The sequence below is a fragment of the Neofelis nebulosa genome, chromosome 11 (genome assembly GCF_028018385.1).
Source record: "Neofelis nebulosa isolate mNeoNeb1 chromosome 11, mNeoNeb1.pri, whole genome shotgun sequence".
Lineage (NCBI taxonomy): Eukaryota > Metazoa > Chordata > Mammalia > Carnivora > Felidae > Neofelis > Neofelis nebulosa.
This window is the reverse complement of record NC_080792.1, coordinates 14,249,731-14,273,952: the sequence shown is the minus strand read 5'-3', so window position 1 is coordinate 14,273,952 and position 24,222 is coordinate 14,249,731. Positions and strand designations below refer to the sequence as shown.

Below are 24,222 nucleotides of genomic sequence, written 5' to 3'. Positions count from 1 at the left end.
AAAGCAGCGTTGGAACATCTGTGGCTTTGAGTCAGGGCTTGAGTGGGACTTCCTGTCTGCCCTCTGAGCGGAGTCTGAGGCGGCCCAGTGAAGTAGCCTTGCTGAGGCAGAGGTGAGCAGAGATGGGCGTCGTTTAGTATAGCGGCCCTCTGCCTCTGACGGGGGAGGGGGGGCACCCGTGAGCCTTTTCAGGTTGGGTGGGGCTGGGAAGAAGGGGTGAGTGTTTACTCCTCGATGGAGAGAAGCCGAAATCTGGGAAGGAGAGGGTGTCCATCTGTTCATCGTGTGACAAGGTCCAGGATGTGCGTGTGGAAGTAAATGACTGGAATAAGAGAGGAGATGGAAGACAGAGGTCACTGGTGGAAAGGCAGCCAAGCAAAGAGCTCGAAGGGTTTGCTGCTCACCCATGTGGAGTTTGAACTCCCCCAGGACTATGGAACGCTGGGGGTGGAGGAGACAGGCGGGGGCCAAGCTGAGTACGAATGTGGGAACACGACCAGAAGGTAGGTGTGTGACCACCTTGGCAGGTGGAGTGGCTGAAAGGCGTCCTTGAGGGGGTGCCCCCACCCTTGCGGCCCTTGTGAGTGGGGAATGAGCACCCCACCCGAACGGGCCGTGAGGACAGCCAGACCCCAGAGGCTAGTGGGATTTTGGTCTGAATAAGGAGGTGCAGATCTGTTCCTTGAAGAGCCCGGATACATGGGGCCTCGCAGAGGGCGCGGCAGGGAAGGTTCAGAGAAAGAACAGGAGCACTAGGGCGTGGCCACAGCTTTCCAGGGATGAGACCGGCGAGGGTGGGTGGTGACGGTGAGGAAGAGTTGGTTGAATTCCTGGGTCTCCTGTGCTACTCAGAAGTCATGGGCTTGTGCATCCCTGGGGATGTCGTTGGGGTGCAGATTCAGACTCCACAGTCCCGCCGTGGGCACTGTCCTGGGATTCCGGTAGGCTGCAGAGATGCTCGTGGTCCGTGGAGTGCTCGTCGAGCAGGCTCTCAGACCACTGCCTCTGAAGTGGCTCAGGAGGGAGCTTCTCCAGCTGTGACACTTGGCGGGGGGTGTGGAGGGGCATCTGGCAGCATGGACCAGGTGGGGGCGGGGGGAAGAATCTGCGCTGGAAGAGGGAGTGAGGATGCCGGATGGCAGCCTGTGGGGTGTGGGGAGCCACAGAGTGTGCACCTTTACGTCTTCGGGAGCAGATCGCTGCGTGCCGCTACCCTGGCTGTGCTGGCTTCAGGGTGCGCTTTGTTCCAGCCTGATGCTGCGTGCTGCTAGGCCTCGGCTTCAAACCGAGCTCCTTACCTTGCCCGAGATCCCGTGGCTGACCAGTAGTAGCCTCAGAGTTCTATTGCATACTGCTCCAATTCAGAGTGATAAAATACAATACAATCTTGGTGTGTTACAGTGTTCCATGTAGTCATTCAGTGCATTTAGGTAGTTGGGGGCTTTCTTGGTAAACCTCACAACTGCTCAACGTAGAACATTTGGAAGACACAGAAAAGTAATGAAAAGATGACAGTTATTCAAATAACCTAATATTGGCCTTTTTCATTTTTCCTTTTTATTTTGTTTTGCCTGTAATATTAGATGTGCAGTTTTCTATCCTATGTTCTCAAATTCTAAGCATTTTTTATTTAATTCTTCAAGATCATTTCGAGTGGCTGCAGAATATCTTCCCCATCTGGCCGTACATCATTCCTCTGACTCTTTCTCTGTTTTGAGGAAGAAAGACCATTTTCCGGGGTGTTTTCCAGAGTTTTGACCATTTTTGTGCCTAAAACATTTTCCAGATTTATGAGTAATTACTGAAGAGAGATTCTTTGAAATTGATTTACTGATTTAAAGAGTAGGATCCTCTTTTAGGATCCCTAATAACACATATATTATTATTATTTTAATGAAAAAGTTATGTAAGTAGGAGTACATGTTCTTAGTGTTTGAACTTCCTTGTTTATCACAGCTTGACTAGCTTTGAGTATCACTTAAAAATATTTGCTAATTTGACAGGTGAATGATGATCTCATTGGCTTAATTTTCATTTTCTTTATTAGTGAAATTCAGTATCTTTTTTGTAAGTTTAGCCATTTTTATATTTTGTAAGATCATCTGTCCTTTATCAATTTATCTTTTTGAATCTTAGTGGTTTTTACAACTTATCTTTAGTAATATAGTATTTTTCAGTTAGTGATGATTTTTTTTTTTTTTTAAGTTTATTTATTTGGAGAGAGGGAGAGCAAGCAGGGGAGGGGCAGAGAGAAGAGGAGACAGAATCCCAAGCAGGCTCTGCTCTGGCAATGCAGGCCTAATGCGGGGCTCAAACTCACGAACTGTGAGATCATGACCTGAGCTGAAGTCAGGAGTCAGACGCTTAACTGAGCCATTCAGTCACCCAGTTAGTGATGATTTTTGAAATGAAGTTTAAAATATTCTGTTAGGTTTGTCAGTCTTTGTTTCTATGTTTCTGTTTATCTCTTCACTAAAGAAAGTCATTCCTAGGTTGTTTATTAAATGTTAGGTACATCACTGTAGATATATGGGGGGAAAGTTAGGCTGGAACTATGTGTCATTCATTACATCAAAGTTAAATCTAGATGGCTCAGAGATTTAAATGCAAGAAAGAAAACGTGAAATTTCTAGTATGTGTATGAAAAAAAATTTTTACTAAGTATCACGATACCTAGAAACCACTAAAAATGGAAATTTAAGTATTCAGAAATCCAACTTCTACATAAGTTAAAGAACAAAATATACTAGAAACAAAGTGAAGACAAACTTCAAATTCAGGGAAAAAATACTTATAATAACTTCTTTCTTATTAAAAAAAAAAAACCTCCTAAAAATCAATAATGTAATGGAAACTAATAGTCCAAAGCAGGGGAAAAAATGGGAGCATATATGAACAAATAGCACAGAGAAACTGGACTTATAGGCATCATTTGAACATATGAAAAGCTGCTCATAATCAGAAATATAAATTAAAACCTTGACTTTTGATTTTTTAGGTGGCTACTACATTTAAAAAATTTTTAATTTAAAAATGTTCTGAATTTAGGGGCACCTGGGTGGCTCAGCTGGTTGAGCGTCCGACTTTGGCTCAGGTCATGATCTTGTGGTCAGTGGGTTCGAGCCCTGTGGTGGGCTCTGTGCTGACAGCTCAGAGCCTGGAGCCTGCTTGGGATTCTGTGTCCCCTCCCCTGCTCGTGCTCTGTCTCACTCAATAATAAATAAATATTAAAATTTTAAAAATTTTCCAAATTTAGTTTTAATTGAAATATGTAGTTGACATCCAATATTGTGTTAGTTTCAGGTATGTAACAGTGATTTGACAATTATGTATAATACAGTACACTTAGCACAAATTGTGTAGCTACCATCTGTCACCATACGGAGTTATTACAGTATTAGTGGCGATAGTCTGTGCTCTATTTTTCATCCCATGACTTATTTATTTTATAACTGGAAGTTTGTACCTGTTAGTCCCCTTTGCCTATTTCACCCATCCCTCTACCCCCTCCCCTTGGTAACCACCAGTTTGTTCTCTGTATGTGAGCCTGTTTCTGTTGGTTTGTTCATTTGTTTTTTAGATTCCACATATAAGTGAAATCGTATGGTATTTGTCTTTTTCAGGCTTACTTCACTTAATATAATACCCTCTAGGTGCATCCATGTTGTCCCAAATGGCAAGATGGCATTCTCTTTTAATGGCTGAGTAATATTCCATTCTGTATACCACATCTTCTTTATTCATCTATTGATGGGCACTTAGGTTGCCTCCATGTCTTGGCTATTTTGAATAAGGCTGCAGTAAATACAGGGCTGCATGTATCTCTTCAAATTAGTGTTCTCATTTTCTTTGGCTAAATATCCAGAAGCGGTGTTACTGGATTGTATGATATTTCTATTTTTAATATTTTAAGACCCTTTCATACTGTTTTCCATTACTCTTTTCCATAATGGCTGCACCAATTTACATTCCCACCAACAGTGCATAAGGGTTCCCTTTTCTCCACATTCTCACTAACACTTGTTATTCTTGTCTTTGTGATACTAGCCGTTCTGACTGGCATAGGATGATATCATTGGGTTTTGATTTGCATTTCCCTGGTGATTAGTGATATTGAACATCTTTTCATGTGTCTGTTGGCCATCAGTGTGTTTTCTTTGGCAAACATATGCTCAGGTCCTCTGCCCATTTTTAAGCAGATTATTTGTGGGTTTTGGTGTTGAGTTCTAGAAGTTCTTTATATATTTTGGTTACTAGCCCCTTATTGGATATATCATTTGCAAATTTCTTCACCCATTCAGTAGGGTTGCCTTTTCATTTTGTTAATGATTGCTTTTGCTGTGCGTAAGCTTTATTTTTTAAGTTTATTTTGAGAAAGAGAGAGAGAGAGAACGTGCGCGTGCAGCGCAGGGAAGGAGCAGAGAGAGAATCTCAAGCAGGCTCCACACCAGCAGTGCTGAGCCTGATGAGATCATTACCTCAGCTGAAACCAAGAATCAGATGCTTAACCAACTGAGCCATCCAGGTGCCCCTGTGCAAAAGCTTTTTGTTTTGATGTAGTCCCAATAGTTTATTCTTGCTTTTGTTTCCCTTGCCTGAGGAGACCGATCCAGAGAAATATTACTAAGGCCAGTGTCCAAGAGTTTACTGTCTATGTTTCCTTTTAGAAGTTTTATGGTTTCCTATCTCACATTTAGATCTTTAATCCATTTTGAGTTTATTACACGCAAATTTTTGTGTATGGCTTAAGAAAATGGTACAGTTTCATTCTTTTTTTTTTTTTTTTATTAAAAAAAATTTTTTTTTTCAACGTTTTTTATTTATTTTTGGGAGAGAGAGAGACAGAGCATGAACGGGGGAGGGGCAGAGAGAGAGGGAGACACAGAATCGGAAACAGGCTCCAGGCTCCGAGCCATCAGCCCAGAGCCCGACGCGGGGCTCGAACTCACGGACCGCGAGATCATGACCTGGCTGAAGTCGGACACTTAACCGACTGCGCCACCCAGGCGCCCTGGTATAGTTTCATTCTTTTGCACAAAGCTGTGCAGTTTCCCAGTACCATTTATTGAAGTTCTGTCTTTTTCCTGTTGTGTGTTCTTGTGTCCCTTGTCATAAATTAATTGCCCTTAAAAGTGTGAGTTTATTTATGGGCTCTGTATTCTGTTCCATTGAACTGTGCATCTGTGTTACCATACTGTTTTGATTACTGTAGCTGTAATGTAGTTTGAAATCTGGGATTGTGATACTTCTAGCTTCATTCATCTTTCTCAAGTTTGCCTAGGCTGTTTGGGGTTTTTGTTGGTTCCATGTGTTTTAGTGGGATTTGTTTTAGTTCTATGAAAAATACTATTGGATATAGGATTACATTGAATCTGTAGATTGCTTTGGGAAGTATAGACATTTTAACAATATTCTTCTAATCAGTAAGCATGGACTATCTATCTTCCCATTTATTTGTGACGTCTCAGTGTCTTACAGTTTTCAGCATATAGGTTTTTCACCTTACGTGAGTTTCTGTTCAACCTGTTGAATATGCAAAGATCCAAAAGTTTGGTAGGTACTCTTGGCCAGTTACATAAACTGGTAAAATTTCTATGGAAAGCCGTTTGGCGATATCACAACTTAAGTGCAGATAACTTTTGACGACTTCCACTTCTTGTAATGTATCGTACAAGTATATTCCCACTGTATGCAAAGATGAGTGTTTCAGGATGTTTACTGTTGTAATATTTGACTACAGAAGACTAGAAACAGCTAGATGTTGATGGAGACTTGGTTAACTCATGGGACATTCATTCACTGGAATACCGTGTGGCCTTATTGAAAAAGAACAATGGAGAGCAAGAGCAAGGTGAGAACAGCTAGTAGAATGTCGCCGTTTTAAAGGATATGTACATGTTTGTGTGCAAAGATTATCTCTGAAAAATAAGCAATAAAATAGCAGTGAGGCTTGCGTCGAGGGAAGAAGAGGGGCTCTGGCAATAGGAATGAGACTGGCTGGTCACTTGGTAACCTTTGAGTTTGGGCCACATATATTCACTTATTTAAAAAAGCTTGAGGCTATCCATCTTTTGAAACACGATCAGCGTACTTTTTGTGTATGTGATAGTTTCTCTTATTGTTCCTTTCATCAGTTTGGATTTATATTGTTAAACCAAGTGAAGTCAGGATCTAAATCTATTTTTCTTTCCAAACAGTGAATTGATTCTTTCCTATATTACTGATTTCCTTCATTCTTAGGTATGTAACCTGTTCATGGATTTTTCCTTGCGACAATCTCATTCTTGTTCCAGGATCACTTTTTTAATTATTAGAATTTTATAGTTTGTTCATAGCTGATAGATCTGGATTTCCTCCCCCTGGTACTATTTCTGAAATACTCTTCCACGTTCTCAGATATTTATTATTCAGCTTAATCTGTTACTTTAAAACTTCATGCATGTGTGCTCTGGGAGCTATGCTAAACTATGGTTCAAGTCTCAGGAATATGAGTGTCTAGGTTCTTTGTAGGACTTGACTTTTAAAGAGTGATCATCACTTCCTGTCCTCTTTTCCCCCCGCCCCTCCTGAACAAGAAAGTCATAAAGCCACTCAGTGGAACAGAGCAAGGCAGTCAGCAGCAGTGGTTTTAGGGGGTGTGCCCTAATGGACTAGCAAAGGGACCCCAAGTGGAAGGAGGAGTCATTCAGTCATGGGGATGGTGCTGGGAGGCTGGCACAGTGTGTCAGAGGGCGTGCACCTGAGAGGCGGCTGGCAGGGCATTCGGGCTCTGCTGGTGTCAGGAGGGCACGTACACGGGAGGTGGGTAGGGCAACAGTGGGAAAGCATTACCACGGGGAGTTGACCTAATTAGTATGTTAAGAATAGTGAGGACCAAGTGTCTCTCTGTTGGAGAAGGGAGTTACACTATAGAGAAGAAGAAAACTAGAATGAACCCTGGAGTGTCTGATTGGAATTGAAGATATTGGGTGTATCATGATTTGGGGTATATATAGGAAGATACAGAAATACGGTTGTGTGTGTACACATATATTCCCTGGCTCAGTTTATTGAAAGGGTCTGGGGGCACCTGGGTGGCTCGACAGTTAAGCATCTGGCTCAGGTCATGATCTCCCTGTTTGTAGGTTCAAGCCCCACCCACGTCGGTCTCTGTGCTGACAGTGTGGAGCCTGCTTGGCTTTCTCTCTCTCCCTATCTCTGCCCCTCCCCAACTCGTGACTCCTTTGTGCTCCTCTCACAGTAAATAAATAAACATATAAAAAGAAGAAAGGAAAGAAAGAAAGGGTCTGGAAGCAGCCATAGCCTGTAGCAATGGGAATACCTGGTGTCCAGAGCTTGACTTACTATACCATTCTCCACCAGGGAGCACAACTAGGGCTCCTTGGAGAAAAAGCCTATTGCAGGGCCAGGGCAGGAAAAGTACAAGATGAGCCTCTTGTACCCAAAAGCAAGGAAGTGCTCAAAGAATTAAGTGGTTTGGTCAAAAGGACACAGAAGCCAGTTTGAAGGGGCTCCTAGTGGTCAGATCTGGAGCAAATCGAACATCTAAATAAATAAAACAGTAATATTGAATAAAATAGGAAACCATGAGTCCGTGTTCATGTAAATAATAAATGAATAGATTGAACATTTGAGGATATTTACAGTATCAAAGTCCTTTCCCACAAAATAATGCTTATTATTCATAAAGGGAGGAAGAGTGGCTTTAGAGTGGAGAAACCTGACAGATACCACTTTAATCCCTAACTTGAACTTGATGAGTGAGGGGGTCAGTCAGAATTAGCACACAGTAGGCTGTAGCAAAAGAACACAGCCTAGCCCTGTTACATTCCTGCTGTGAGGAAACATCAGACAGACCCACATCGGGACCATTCCACAAACTACAGGGCCTGACCTCTTAACACCATGATGAGCTGTGGTGGCAGCTGGGCCTTTGTGGTGAAAAGGACACTTAGGAATTAGCTGGCAGAACTTAAATGGGGTCTGAGGATTAGGTATTAACTTTTCAGTGTTAGTGTCCTGATATGATTGCAGTAGGGATGTCTTTGTAGGAAATGCTAATGTCTTGCCGGGTGTTGGGGTGTCCGAGATGAGTTATTTATGGTTCAGAAGTAGATGTTTTACCATATTTGCAACTTTTCTATAAGGTGGAGATTTTCAGAGGAGAAAAACTACGAAGGAGCCACTTTTAGAAATTTGGCTCCTGGCCAAGATGACAATTAAGAAGTGTATGTTTGACTCCTTATTACAGCTTTTAGGGTTCTCCTCAGTGATAATCACAGAGGCGTGTGTGTGTGTGAGTCCTTTATAAAGGTGCTATTGAAGCTGTTCGTGAAGAATGTAAAGGAAGGTGTGATGCCAAAAGTCTCAAATTGCCCTTTCTCCAAATTTGGTCACTAGAAATAACCTTCATTAAAAATCTTACATAACTTTTCAGAAATTTTCTGTGCACGTACATAACTTTGATTTTATGTATCTGTGTATATTTCCTACACTGTGCAAATTGAATTATCCTATACAGACTTTTCTGCCACTTAATCTTTTCATTAACTATACATACATGTACATATTAGTACATGTAAAAAGACTGCTGCCTTTTTATTTGCTACATAATCCATTTTTAGTTGTATCATAACTAATCATTATGTTTTATGGCCATTTGGAGTCTGAATATTTTTAAACTGCTACAACCAGTATTACAGGGAATGTCCACACATGTTTCTTAACACACTTGATACATTTATCTGTAAGAGAAATTTCTAGAATTGAAGTTGGTCATAAGTTATACATTTTTTAATAAGTGATGTTTCTAAATTCTAAGGAGGTAGCAACGCTGTACACCCCAGAAGCCTTCCTTATGTTTGTATCTCTACAACCACACAGCAGACATACACTCTCAATCTCTCATCTTTGCTAGTCTCAGAGAGGAAGACGTTCTCATTTTAGTCTGTAGTTGAGTCTGTATTTAGTCTGTATGTGCACTTTCTTGTGAATGGTTTTTTCAGTCCTCCCCACTTTTTATTGGTCTTGCTGATTTGTAAGAGTTATTTGTTAAAGGACCCGTTTGTTGCTACTTCTTGACCGTGTAGACAGTTTAATTTTTTTTAGATAGTCAGATTTATCAATCTTTTCTCTAATGGTTTCAGAGTTTTATATCCTGCTTGGAAAGATTTTCCTCTTCAAAAATTTTATTTTTAAAAATGGCTTATTGTCTAATATTTCCCTTAAAAATGTTTTGATTTCTGTGGCTAGCTTGTGGTCTCAACAGCATTATTGATAGGCTGTCAGGGCACCTCATTCTCAGTTTGTGAATTTGTGAATTTTAGATTAGGATGATTATCATTCATGTGATTTAAGAAAGGTAGCGATGATAAAGGAAGGGGGAATTGTAAGTGAGAAATAGGAAATGAGTTTATAAGAGAAGTAGAGATTGGGTTGGCACAGGACACTGCATAAATACCATTCCAGATACACTGTATGTTAGGAAAATGAAAACATGCCACTGAAATGTACATTGGGATTGGGTAATTTGTCGTGTCCGTATATAATCTTGTTTTTCTAATTTAATATGTTAGCTTCTAGCCAGTTAGATTTGGAAACAAACATAGGTGTAATTGCTGTCTTGTGGTTATGCGTTGCTGAACCTTGACTTCAGTCTGTATTCTGACTTCAAGCCTGTGCCTTTCTCTCCGGTTTGGCTTAAATGTACAGCACCGTGTTCCCACAGCAGACATGCGGTTGATTTTTGGACTGGTAGTCGGTGTCCAAGCTGTCTCTCGGGACTCAAGTCTTGAATTAAAGGTGTGTCTGTCTGTCTTTGGACCATTTGGTTTGTGAAAGTAAATGGGTCATAGGTTCTACCACTGCCCTCGGGTCTTGGTCCCCAGTCTCAAGTAATGTGTGCAGAGCTGGGGATTTAGATCAGCTCCTCACTTCGTTTGTCTTCCATCTCTTCCATGTCTTCCATTTCTCGTTTGTCTTCCTATTGAATATTTGTTTCCACATCTGCATACCAAGAAGCAGTTTTGCCTAATGTACAAGGTGACTTTGGTCTGTAAGGATCATCTCTTGATAAGGTATTTAATGACTTGACAATCTGAATGACAGGTCAGGAACCTTGGGGAGAAATTTAAGAATTTTAAATGAGTATTTAAAGTGTTCAAAAGTAATGGAAGTGGATTTGTTGAGTAGGGTGACGGCTTTGTGTGCTGCGTGAGTGTCATAACCTTGATGAACTAGTAGCATTCCCTCTGAGGAAAATGACGTTCGAAGGCTAAGTAACTTATTTAGAGTAGACCAGCTTTTATGTGGTGGAGCTGGTATCCAGATCCTTGAGGAAACTTTCCATTAGTTTCTGTGATGTAACTATACCCCTTATTGCAAGGTCCCTTTTGTAGAGAAGACTTGAGTTTGAATCTTTTAATTATACTAGTAAAAGGTGAGGAAAGCTGATTTTCAAAGATAACAGCTTAGAATCATGGGAAGGATACACAGTGGAGTGAATCATCAGCTAGTCAGGCCTTGGGATGTAGTAATACTTGTTTGACCAGACACTGCGTTCCATAGTTTCCAGGACTCCTAGCACCCCAGCTCTTAGGTTCAGAGTGTGGGAAGGCTCCTCCATGTACAGCCGTGTGATGAAAAGGAACACCTGTGAAGAAGAGTAAAGGAATTGCAGTTCTTATCTGGCAGAAAGATAGCTATTGGACCACTTGGACAAAAGGCTGAAGTAACTTTTTTTTTTTATTGCCAGAAGTGAAACCATGCCACTAGATTATAGAAAATTAAAAAGAAGCCCATTTACCAGATTTTTGCAAATAAGTTTAACTTTTATTCACTTCTTCCTATGGGAAATACATTAGAAAATAATATTCTTTTCCTCAGAAAAAAGTATTTTTTGTTTGTTTGTTTATTTTGAGAGAGCGCATGCACACGTGCAAGCAGGGGAGGGGCAGAGAGGGGGAGAGAGAATCCCAAGCAGGCCCTGCGCTGTCACCTTAGAGCACTTGGGGCTCGAACTCACGAACCGTGAGATCATAACCTGAGCCAAAACCAAGAGTCGGACGCTTAACCGAGTGAGCTACCCAAGCGCCCCCGATGTACTTATAATACCTGAATTAAACCGCCACATAAATTTGCCTTACAGTCTAAACTGAGACTCTTGTGGGTTTATATTACGTGAAATTAACACCTCTCTTTTCTTTTATGTGCAGGCAGCTATTTTCAACTTCATCCCAAGCTTTTCTACAGAGTCAGAAAGTGCACAGCTTCTTTCAGTCCATATCACCAGACCCTCTGCACAGCCTCAGTAAGCGTCTTCTCCTCTCTAGAAATCGGATGTGTTCTTGCTTAGCGTTCCTGTTTCACTGTGCTGCCTTGTATGGGCTGGCAGTTGAGGAATAGCGGCCCACGATTAAGAAACGTGTAGTTTTCAGTGAAATTGACGCTGCAGTTTTACAGAAAATAGTGTGTCAAAGCTAAAGTCACAAAACAGACTGATTGCAAGGGAAAGGCCAGCTGTCTCCATCTCGTGGACATACTGGGTCCTCCAGGGCCTTGTCACACCTGGTGTACAGGCTGCGGAGGTGCTGCCCTGCCGGGCACGGGGGGTGTCACCTCTTAGAATCTGCCTTTCCTCCCGCGTTCCCGCGTTCCCGTAGTGACCTGCGCAGCCTCCCTGGCTGGAAACCGGGCGTTACTCTTTCCACTTTTCCTCTTCACATTCAGTCATTTACAGGCCAAGCCACGCCGGACAGGGGGTGCCTTCCTTTCTGCCCCTCCTTGCCAGTCCATTGTGGGCTGTTAAGCCTTTCTTCCGTGCACACCTTGCACGAAGCCTCCTCACGCATGTCTCCAGTTCTGGTTTCTCACTTGACTTTAACCTACTCCAGGATTACCTCAGGGATCAGTTGGTTAATCCCCTCTTCAAAACCTTAAAAGTTTGCTTTGAAATTCAAGCCCTGCCGTGAGCCTCCTCGTGCCTCATTGCTAGTCTCTCAGGCTCTGGCTGCTTGAAGGCTTGGCACCTACTCAGTATACCTGCCATTTCCTGTCCCAGTGTCTTGGCTCATTCTGCACCTGAACTTTTAAATGTCCCTCCTTTTGGCACAGCCTGTTAAAATCACACCTGTTTTAAGACCCAACTGACATATTACCTCCTGAAGATTTCCCCCATTTTTTTCCTTCTGTTCCTGTAAGTTGCTTTTGCCCTCATGTTTCATCCTTCCTCACAGTCAGCCTTATGTGTGCTTCTATGCGCATCTATCTCAGCTGCCTTTTTAAACAAATATTTTGCCAGGAACATTGATGTGGGCTTTAGGAGAATGCGCTAACTTAAAGCACAGCCATTATGGCAAGTGGCTGTTTATTTTTTTAACCTTTCCTTCTGCTATCTACAAAGTCCTATTTTCTTGTACCTAAAGAGGAAAGAAAATGCATATTTGCTTATTTTGAGGTGGAATAAAGAGAGTTTAGAAAAAGTAATATGATTGGATATGATAACGGGTTAACTTTTAAAGTTTCTCTCTCTCTCTCTCGTGTGTGTGGGGGGGGGCGCGGGTGAGGGGGGGAGATTCTTGATGACTAGTTGATGAGACGAGATGAGTGACTCCACGGTTAAATTTCTGTCTGAACAGTGACAGTAGCTGGTTGTTTTTTAAGGAGAATCCTAATCACCCTGGAGCTGTATAGATCTAACAGTCAGTGCTTTCTTCTGCTTGAACCGAGTGGAAGTACTTTTTAAGGAATATCTATAAATAGCGTTTGTTTAACACATGCCAAAAACACAAAGTTAAACTTTTAATTCCGATTTTAACAGGCGACCCAGGAAAACTGGCCCAAGTGAGTAGCGCATATATAAATAAAAGAAAACTCATCACGAGAGCTTTACAGTATTTAAATTACATGCATGGTGCTAAAGGGAGTAGTACATTGGAAGACCTCAAATTGTTGCAAAATTAAAACGTATTAAAGGACGTGTTTTGGGAGTGTGGAAAATGTGGTCAGGATGTCCACATTGTTTCACCAGGGAACACACTGTTGTCAAAGTTCATTTGCACTTTTTTGAAAAAAATGACAGCTCTACCTTTTGTCCCCAGGGGTAGACAGTAGTACTTAGTCTGTGTCCTGACACTTGAGAAAACAAATGTTAACTCCTAGATGACTTCAGCATATCGCGCTCTGGAACCCCACCAGTCTGCACCTTACCTGAGGACTAGTCTGGGGCTTTCAGAATGTGCCCCGTGGGCCACTGCTCTATAATAGAATAGAAACTCACGGTGGACACTTGAGAGGCTTTATAGCAGTTGGACATTGCCACACCTGCTCATATTTTATAAAAGGAATGCTTCACAACACATTAGAAATTTGAAAAGCCTTCCCACACCACCGATGTCTGAGAAGCACTAATCTAGTGCATCCCCTCCTATTGCGCGTGAGCCCCTGGGGCTGGCGGAGGTGAAGCCCCTTGCTCCAGACCTGTGGTTTTCATGGGGAGAGCAGGCTCCCTGATTCAGGGTCCCTGCTCCCAGTCCAGTGTTCTGTGCTGTGTCACCTTGGTGTTGTAAAGGTCCTAACTAGTAGAAATGTTCTCTTTACCACTGACTCACCACTCTCCTCTTCTTGGGACAGAAGGAATCCTTCTGTGTGTTTTCTTTATTACCTTTTTCCTAAAAAGTTAATTGGTATTGAATACTTCCTGCAGATAACTTACAGTCCTCTCTGAAGACTTCTAAAATATTAGAACACTTAAAGGAAGACAGCTCAGAAGCTTCAAGTCAAGAAGAAGGTAAGTGTGGATTCACTGGAATAAGTCATTTTGCCTGATATAGGCACAAGGATAGGCAGACCATTAGAACAGATTAAGGAGCCAAGAAACAGACATATGGAAACTTGGAATGTGACAGGTGGCATTATAAATAAGTGAGGAAAAAATAGACTATTCAATAAATGATGTTGGCTGGCTTTCCAGTTGAAAAAATATTATATAATTAGATCCCTACTTACATCATGCACAAAAATTTCAAGTAAGTAGCAAAAGATAAGTACATATAAACTTAATGTAGTATATAAAATGTAAAACTGAACTTTTAAACGTTAATAACCTGGGACAAGAAGGCTTTCTTGACAAAGCAGAACGTGACCGTGGTGGAGATCTTTTTTCTAAAACAGAACTGAACTTGTAACCAAAAAACAGGCAGTTAGAAGAGATTTACAGGCTATTCACAGTTGAAGAAAGACTATATCCAGACAATAGAAATATTCGTCCAAAAACTCAGAGCATCAGTCTAATTGACAGTAAGGACAAAAGATAAAGATAGTTAATTCATGGAAGAGGAAATGTGAATGGCAATTAGGCAGTGTTTAGCCTCACGAGTAGTCTGAAAAATGCACACTGTAAAAACAACGAGGTATCATTTCATGCTCCCCGAATTGGTAAAACATTTTCAAGTCTGACATTACCAGGAGTATGAAGTAATGGGGAGCTCTGATCCGCTGCGGATGGGAACATAAATTGGTACAACTCATTTGGACAGAAATTTGACACTGTGTAGTGAGGTTGGAAGTAATTAATTTCATGCCACCGCCCAGCACTTCTGCTGCTATGAAAATTGTCCGTGTGTTCAGGGGATGGAGACTGAAGTCCTCACAGCAGCCTTGTGTGTAATAGCAAATACCTGGGTATCACCCGGGTGCGGTGAATCCTAATAAAAACACGCAGTAGAATACTTCAGCTAGTTTATCTCTGTAGAGGGAGGAAGTCAAGTGGAACAGAGAAAGGCCTTCGGATGTGTCTGTGATACATTTTGTTTCTTAATGAAAAGAGGCAAACATAGTTGACCCTTGAACAACAGAGCGGTAAGGGGCGCTGCCCCCCTTGCGGTCGAAAATCCATGTATAACTTCTGACTCCCCCAAAACGTAACTATACTAGCCTGCTGTTTGATCAGAAGCCTTACCAAAAATGTAAACAGTTCACACATAGTTTGTATTTTAGATGTATCATGACACTGTATTATAATAAAGTAAGCGAGACAAAAGAAAATGTTAAGAAAATCGTTTACATTACAGTAGTACTGTAGCCGGTTTTTGAAAAGTTGCCCCTTTAAAGAGTTTTCTGTGAAAAGTGCTTAGAAGCGTTCTGCATGGTCTGGCGATCCTGTCACCGTCACATAAATTAGTTGCGTCATCCCCTTGGATTTTTGGCAGCAACATTTGGTATAATAATTGTTTCTTCCTCTACCGTAGATGTGTTACAGCACACCATAATCCACAAGAAACACACCGGCAAGAGTCCCCTTGTGAAGTACGTATCTAATTCCTAAAACAATGTCTTTGTACGTTTGGAATTCACTGTGTCACATTTACTTTAATCACTGAGACGTTTGCCTAGAAGTCTGCTGTTTTACTGTTTGCTTGTTATTTGTCCAGCCTTTTCTGTGTCATCTTCCTTTTCTTTCCTTTCTTGCTGTAAGGCGGTTTTATTCTGTTTTTCCGTTCTGTTAACTTTGAGAGGTAATGTTTTCGATTCTTCTAGTGGTAACGAGGGGTCATGAGATTGTATTCTACATCTTGGACTCTCTAAGGTCTGGTACTAATGGTGCTTGCAGCACTTCCCCTGTGAGGACCTTTATTCGCTGTTATTTCACTTACCCCTCCCACCTTACAAATTGTGGTTGTCCTGTACGTTATTCTCCCTGTAGTTTAGATCTTGTGAAACCTACCTTCACCTGTCACTTGGATTCTGCCGTTCCACTGCCTTCATTCTTTCCCATGTGTCTTAGCGAGCGTCCGTCCGTGATGGTTTCCTTCCTGCTGAAGGACTGCAGTAGTTCCTGTAGCTCTGTCTGCCATTGATGCATTTACTTTGTTTTTACCTGGGGGAAAAAAAAATGTTTATTTTGCCTGCACTTTTCCTGGATGTAGGATTCTAGGTTGGCAGTGACTTTCTGCAAGTGCTTTGAAAGTCAAGTTTTTACTGTCGTCCTGTTTAATGCCTTTGGTCCCTCGCATGATAGCCTCAGCCCGGCTCTAGGACCCTCTGCAAGTTTCCCCTGTCCCACCCAAGCTGTAAGACTTTCCACCTTCTGCCTCGGGGCCCTGGCTGATTCTGGGGACCTGGCTGGCACTCAGACCAGCATAGTCCAGAAATGCAAGTTAATTTGCCCAGGGGGTCAGCACTCAGCTGATGGGGGGGCTCCAGCTTCCTGTCCTTTGGATAGCTAATTCTGGGAGGTCCCAGCTGGTTTGAGCCTCTGTTGTTATGTTGGCAACCTCAGTAATGGACCCTTACAAGTTGGTTTTTCCTCTTTTCCTCTTTCATTCTGCACACTTTTTGTTTTGCTTCCTGAGCTCGCCTCCCCTATCAGCCGTGCCACCCCAGATTCTCCTTCTGGGGAGAACTAACAAAGACAGCTGGCGTTCATTGTTTCAGCCTTGTTGCTCTTTGGAAGTGGATGTGCTTTTCACAGCCTGATTGCTTTTTAAGATTTTCTCATCTGGTTTTGAGCACTTTTCTAAGATACTGTTTGTGGCTGTCTTTGAATGAATTTCACTTCTTAAGCCTGAAGCCTGATACCTTTTGATTTTAGAGAAGACCAGGCCACTACCTTTTCAGATACTGCTTCCACCTGATTCTCTTGTTTTCTCTTCTGAGACCTGGGGTACTTCGTGTGTTAGACTTTCCACCAGGCCCTGTGTGTCTCCTAAGCTTTTCTGTGTTCTCTGTATTTTCTTCTTCTCCAGCTTCAGTCTAGTTTCTTCTGGCCAAAGTTCCTCCTTACTGACTTTGTGTGTCTGCTTCTATCCATTGAGTTCTTTAATTTTTTTTTTAATGTTTATTCCTTTTTGAGAGACAGAGCGTAAGCAGGGCAGGGTCAGAGAGAGAGGGAGACACAGAATCGGAAGCAGGCTCCAGGCTCTGAGCTGTCAGCACAGAGCCTGATGCGGGGCTCGAACTCAAGAACCATGAGATCGTGACCTGAGCCGAAGTCGGACGCTCAACCGACTGAGCCACCCAGGCACCCCACTATCCGTTGAGTTCTTAATTTCAGTTGCTTTTACAGTTCCAGAATTTAAGTGTGGTTCTTGTTTGTATTTCTCGGGACGTTCCCCAAATTTCCCATCTTCCTGTAGTCACCTATTAAACACTGTTATTTTAAAGGCCATGTCCAGTAACTTCTGTCTCTGGATTCTCTTGGAGTCTGTTTCCGATGTCTGTTTCTTGTGTTTTTCAGTCACGTTGCCCTGTCCTTTGACATGCCTTAGATACACACGGTACTTAGCTATCCTCTCAAGATCGGGGTCGCACTCCAGCTGTGAGTGGCACAAGGTGACCATATATAGTGTCTGAAGACAACTTGCACTTGTTACTAATTTCCTTAGAGACAGGTGTTATTTATTAGATAAGATAGCTGTGTGATAATTTATTCTCATGGTATCCTTTTTTTTCTTAGAGATATCACTAGGCATTCTTTAAAAAACATACACACACGTACATACGCTGAACAAAGGGTTACTATAGCTTCTTCATTCTATGAGACAGTAGAGGTTTAAGTACTGAGGACAGATTTTCACACCTTACAAACTTCTTCTGATAGCACCATTGGTACAAGTTGTTCTCCGTTGGATGGGCTCACCGTGCAGTATTCTGAACAGAACGGAATTGTGGATTGGAGAAAGCAGAGCTGCCCCGCCGTTCAGCACCCGGAGCACTGGGTGGCCTTAGCTGACCAGGTATTGGAGGGTTTTGTTCTTGTCTCCATGCATTGCTGCTCTACAAGAGTTGAGTTCTCTTAAGTTTTATTATGTCAGATAGTATAGCTGTTAGACTTCCAACTTAATTGGAATATATGGTCTAAACTCTTCTGACACCTGAAAAAATATCTTGAGATTGCCTTTATTGCCCAGAAAAGGAGTACATTTTAATGCGAGTCTTACAATGTCTATTCTAACTAGGGCTACATCAAATGGTTCTGCCAGATTTTTTGCTTTTGGAAGAATTACTCACATTTCAGTCACTATCTTGCCGTTGGTGTTGTGAATTTTGAGCCTGACCGTCCCTCATGAGAAGTTGGATGTAATGTAATGTAATTAGGAAATTACATTGTAATTTAGGCATGTAATTACGAAATATTTGCTTTCTCCAGAGTTGGTGTAATCAGAGCGCAGAATGCTCGCAGGCACCGTAGATGCAGGGGAAGGCTTACTGGTGAGGCTATGGAGAGAGCCACCTTCTTTTCAGAAAATATATTTGTTAACTGATGTTTATTTCTGGTCAGCACTCAGCTCCAAATGTTAACCTTTACTGGAACGTGGTTTTACAAACGAAATGTTTTGAGAAGTTGTGTGTTACCTTAGTCATACTTAATGGCCTGTTTTCAGAGTCTATTCAGTTATACCTTTACTCTCTCTACTTCAGCGCCTACACCTTTTCTTCTTAAAGTCGGTAAGACTGTGTTGTACTTCAGAAGAACACTGTCGAACGTGTAAGCAAATGCCAGTTACTTGTATGTTTTATTTTGTGCTCAGAAGAAAGGATACGGGGCCATTTGAAAAGCAAAATTCAAAAATAGGTATTTTTCTTAGATTAATATTGAGTATCAGAGAATGTGCAAATTTTAGTGGTTCAGGTAGGTATCTTCAAGAAATAGGCTAGAAATCGGAAGTTGTTCACAATATATAACTGGGAATGTGTCATTTTAATGTTTGATAGGAGAATAGAAGGATATCTCCATGAGTGTGGGTTAGTTTTAGTCTGATTTCTTTTTATTCTTTCCATTAGCATTCAACTGAAAAACGAAGCTTATCTTCAGTAAATAAGAAGAAAGGAAAGCCACAAATAGAAAAGTAGGTTCAATTTAATGTTTCCAGTAATAGGAATTGGTAAGAAAGGCAACATGTAGGCTTTGACTATGGGCATGTTTTGTTTATATAGAATAAATAGTATTTTCATTACATTTTTATTTCTAGGCCTGATTTTTTTAATTCAAAATAGTCAGCAAATGCAGATGATCAAAATAAAGCTATTGTCAAAATATATGCAGTTTGGAGGGGCAAAACTCTCCGAACTGTACTCTAAAGGGCGAATCTTGCATTTAGATTATACCTTACTAAAAATTTTTTTACTATAAAAAACAGAATTTTAGTAATACTGTCTATTGTGTTCTCTAGAGAGCCTTATAAAAAAATGTCAGTAACATGTATATTTTGGGTTTAGGGAGAAAATTAAGAAAACTGACAACAGATTGAATAGTAGAATAAATGGTATCAGACTCTCAACTTCCCAGCATGCCCATGGTGGTTCTGTGAAAGGTAAGAAAGTTTGTTTTTCTTTCAAATACCCATCACCTACATGTATTTGGCATGATACCTGTTTTAGTAGCTGTTGAGCTGTGGTGTCAGATCCTGAAATTATACTGTTAACCTTGCACGGACGGGAATAGCAGTTTCTGAATTAAACCATTCTGAAGTATTAATGGAACTGATTTAGGAAGTCGGAAGCAGCCACAGAGGTGAACCTTTCCTTTGCCACAGTTGTGCTTCCCCACCGTTTCCTTCCTCTGCAGGCCACGGGCTCCTTACTTGTCCACTTCTCGAGCCTGTCCCTGCTCCAGAGCACAGGTCCGAGCACCTGGGGGATCCTTTCAGCCCTCATGGAAGCCTGTCCCTGTCCTTGTGTAAAGTCGTTTTTAGAATCTTGTTGACGTTTTCATGTTTTAATGACTGTCCTTTGTGGGCTTTTACGGAGTTCTAGGGGAATGCAGACACTCAGATTTTTATTGTACTAGATTTGTATAGTTTCCATTTACCTGCTTTTAAGTTTTCTTCATTTTCAGGTTTTGTATTCATTTGAGAAGTGTCCTTTCTGCTGGTTCATTAATTAACTTTTCTGTGTTACGTGTACCATTAATAGCAAAGACAAAAGAGAATAAAAGGCCCTAGACCCCTAGGAGTATGTTTTGTTCATGTGTGTACCTCCCACATTTGTTGATTGGACTGATTTCACAAATTAAGGATTTTTTTTTTTATTTAAATTCTGTGCAAGTATTAATTAGTACATTCAGTTGTGATGATACAACATAAATAACCAGAATATATATATTTTTTAATGGAGTGTGTTTTTAAACCAGGTACTTATTCACAGAGATTGAATATTGATACAGGAAATACGGTTACATTTTTCCTCTAAAATCAGCTGGCCAACTTACTGAATTAACTAACTGAACTGTCCTTGGGGAAAAAATGACACGGGGGAAAAAACACGTCGTTTATGAGTATATTGTAACACTTAACTATCTCTGAGGTTTCCTGTGGTGGTGGTGGCAGCTAAAAGGAGGAAGAAAAAAGCTAAAATAAGAATGGCAAAAGGTCTCTGTCGGCGGATGGTTGAAAATTACTTGTGGCAGATCTCCCTGTCTCTGTTCTTCCTCCTTCCAGCTCACTTCCTGCACTGCCCGCATATTTGTCTCCTAGGTCACATCCTAAATCGGATCATTCCCCAGGTGAAATTTCTGTCAAACGTATCCCACCCTCAGAAGATCGCTCTGTCTCTCGTCCCTCATGTGATTTGGGAACTACTGCTCACTGAAGAAGCCACAAGTCTTCTATCCTCTTTAGCCTCATACTTGCAGAGAAGTTCTGTGGACTTTAATCTTAGACAAATGTGGGTTTGAGTCTTGTCCTCCAGTTTCATAAATGTGTGGCCTCTCTGCAGCCTGCTTTCTCTCATTTCAGAGACAGGACTAATAACCTCCCGCCCTGGATTGTAAGGATTAAATATGGCAACATCTGAAAAGCACTTAACTAGTGCTGAGCGCATAGGTGTTCAATAATTTAGTTCTTTTCCCTATTCTAAGTTAGAAGAAAACATACACTTGTAGGTTATTAAGAGCTTATAAATAGCATCCCAAACTCCCAATTCCTTTTTCTCTTTATTTTCCAGTACTCTGAAAATACCACCTCAGGATTTCTTATTAAGATAAACCTTATTCTTTGTCATGAAGTGTGACTATAAATAAAATATACTTTGTACAGCTTTGCATTGATACCAGATGTAACTCAGATGTTTGCTGACTCCAATTTAAAACAACAACAGCAACAACAACAACAAAAACCTCTGTTGATTAATTTCCTTTGGAAATACTAGGTTATAAAGAAGGAATTACCTTTAAGCATTCAGTAAACATAAGATATATTTAAGGTTTTGTTCCTTTGTGGAACAAATCCTACATGTCATAAAGTAGTAGATAGTGTATTGGAGTTAAAAATGTCAGATCCGGGGCGCCTGGGTGGCTCAGTCAGTTAAGCGGCCGACTTCGGTTCAAGTCATGATCTCGCAGTCCGTGAGTTCGAGCCCCACGTCGGGCTCTGTGCTGATAGCTCAGAGCCTGGAGCCTGTTTCAGATTCTGTGTCTCCCTCTCTCTGACCCTCCCCTGTTCATGCTCTGTCTCTCCCTCTCTCAAAAATAAATAAAACATTAAAAAAAATTAAAAAAAAAAAAAAGTCAGATCCTTCTGATTGGTAGGTTGTCTGGGTCTTAGTTTTAACTTTAAAATTTAACTTCTTTTTTGAGTAATAAGACATGTGTATTGTTGAAAATTCTAAAAACACAGAAGGGACCAAAAGTCCCTCACTGCCTCCCTTCATGTTGTGTCCCTGAAAAACGGTGGCAGTGCTTGCTCTTCGTCATCTGTTTTCTTTGCATTGTGTTTGTTCTTAAAACCTCAAGCTTTAAGTCTCTCCGCTAAAAGGATGTGTGCTTTACTTCATCTGCATTATTAAGACCTTTTTCCCACTGCATCGCCTGTGTTTCTTCCACCCCATTCATCTGTTGCTGATTGTGGCACCAAGGAGTTTGGGGGCAGTGAGATGGTTGACCTCTCAGTAATTCTTATGACAGATTTCAGTGACTTCAGAGTCTCCAGCTTCCTATAATAACCCACTGTGTTTCTGTCATCTCATGTATCTAAATGGTTCTTAAGTCTACCCAACTTCTCTTTGTTCATAAATACTAATAACCAGGATTTGTATTGTTAGAATAGTGTTTAATATTGTAAGGTTTTGCTTTTCGTCTTCTTAATAACACGCACAACCTTTTACTCTTTGAGACGTGATAATAAACAAAAAGGTTTATGCTTCTATTTAAAAGGAGAGTGTGTGTGGGGGGGGGGGGCGGGGGGGGCGCCTGGGTGGCTCAGTCAGTTAAGTGTCCGGCTCTTGACTTCAGCTCAGGTCACGATCTTGTGGTTCATGAGTTCGAGCCCCACGCTGGGCTCTGTGCTGACAGCGCAGAGCCTGCTTGAGATTCACCCTCTCCCTCTCTGTCTGCCCCTTCCCTGCTCATGTGCTCTGTTTCTCTTTCTCTCAAAATAAATAAACTTAGAAAAAGAAAAGGACGGTGCATGAAACATCCTTTGGCATAATTGTTTCATGCTCCCCTTCCACACTCTGACTCTATAGGGTCACATAATAATGATTTCTGATGATAAAAATTCCAAAGACTCTGCACCTTCCGGGTGATCAAAAAGAAAATTCTGTTTAGTATAGATTTAGATGTATGTATTTAGTTCTTTGAAAACTGCAAATTATTATATTGGCGGTTTGGTGATGAGAATATTTACTGGCTAATATAATCGAGAGTAAATCATCCTGTAAACTGTGATTTTGAGAAATAGCTGCTTTTTTTTTTAAACCTGGCCTGAAACTTAGCTCTTTGAAGTTTCAGCAACTCCACTGTAGTTTCACTGTCTGAGTTGTAGTGAGCAGATAGATCTCCGCTCACCCTCCCCCCAGGGGCTCCCTGTCAGCCCATCATTTCTGGCTTGAGATTGTCATTGAATCTTTGATTCTCTTCACTGAATTGTTCATTTTGTTCATTATGCTGGTTGAAATGCTTACATGCGCAGTTTGCATGTATGCCACAGTTTGAGAGGTTTCATTTTTAGTAGTCCAGTTAATGCCAGGCTTTTTGGCCACCGTGGCACGTTAGATTGTCCTCAGGTGCCGTTGGCGTTCGCTTGCGTCCCTTTCCTTCGTCATGTTGTGACTGCAAATTCAGAACCTATTACCGTGTGTAAGTGTACTCCAGATGACTTTTCTGTAAAATTATTTCTTGTCCAAGTCGCTCCTCTGCTGCTTTTCTTACAGCCTCATGAGATCTGGTGCAGTTTTCCCTTGGCAGTTTGGCATTTTATTACCCAAAGGGATTCCGCATCATCTGCATTCTTGATGACTTTATTCTTTAATATTGATTTCCCATTTGAGTGGTGGGTCATCTTTAACAGTACTAACCTCCTTATAATTTAATGCCTTTAAAAGACACAGATTAGTCAACTAATTTGCGTATTACACAAAGCATCTCTTTTTTCTAACACCTATTTTGTCCAAGTGATTACCTTTTATTGATTCTGCCAGGTTGCCGAAGAAGTGGTTCACTCATCTACAGTCCTGAAATCTCTCCAGAATTCCTTCTGTGGGGATTTCTGTCCTAAACGTGTGTTGGGTGCTTGCTGCGAGGCAGAATCTCTGCTGGCTCAGCTGGGTTTACAGGAATGACTAGAACAGTGACCTAAGTTTGGGCCAGTGCGGGAGTGTCCAGTACGAGGTGTACCAGTAATCTTTTCTCTGGGCCCCGAACAGGAACAGCTGATTGGTCGGGGCAGATCTGCACCACAGCCCCTGCCCCACCCCATGCTGGCTTCTGGGCGGAACTCGGGGGACTAATCAGTCCACTCGATGCGGAGCATCTTCCTCTGTTTCAAATACTCAGGCATAGTGATTCGACCAAATAAACATTCCGGCAGTCAGTTCTCTTCCTGAGTTCTGATAAAGAATGAATTTTCCAACAAGCTCTGAGGAGTTAAAATGCCTAGACTCAGAAAATGGCTCAGTGTGCTCCTACTGAGCAGACCCTATGATGAACTTTAACTCTGATTTTTTTAAAGTCAGTAAGATTGACTTGTCCCTGTGCCTTTGTCTTAAGAATATACTTGTTATTCAATTATTTTCAATTAAAATTGTGTTGTAATAATGAATTTTTACCTCAAGGCCCAGCTTTTTAGGTGATTATAGAAAAACTAAAAGAAAAAACTTTTTACAGCTATAACTAATTCTTTTTTTTTTCTTGTTTTTAATGTTTATTTTTGAGAGAGACACAGAGACAGAGCATGAGTGGGGGAGGGGCAGAGAGAGGGAGACACAGAATCCCAAGCAGGCTCTAGGCTC

The 24,222-nt window shown here is 41.4% G+C and overlaps 1 protein-coding gene across 5 annotated transcripts in view; it reads left to right on the top strand.

Annotated features, from left to right (window-relative positions):
* The window catches only part of ZCCHC2 (zinc finger CCHC-type containing 2), a 65,740-nt gene that overhangs the window by 27,922 nt on the left and 13,596 nt on the right, over positions 1-24,222 (top strand). For all 5 annotated transcript variants that reach the window (XR_009250860.1, XM_058691883.1, XM_058691884.1 and 2 more), the window contains 6 exons: positions 11,214-11,308; positions 13,703-13,786; positions 15,246-15,303; positions 17,597-17,732; positions 18,781-18,845; positions 19,216-19,310. Coding sequence is in view for 4 of the 5 variants with exons in the window: in XM_058691883.1 (XP_058547866.1) it covers positions 11,214-11,308; positions 13,703-13,786; positions 15,246-15,303; positions 17,597-17,732; positions 18,781-18,845; positions 19,216-19,310 (533 nt within the window). In the remaining variant the exon portion in view is untranslated. The remainder of the gene's footprint in view (positions 1-11,213; positions 11,309-13,702; positions 13,787-15,245; positions 15,304-17,596; positions 17,733-18,780; positions 18,846-19,215; positions 19,311-24,222) is intronic.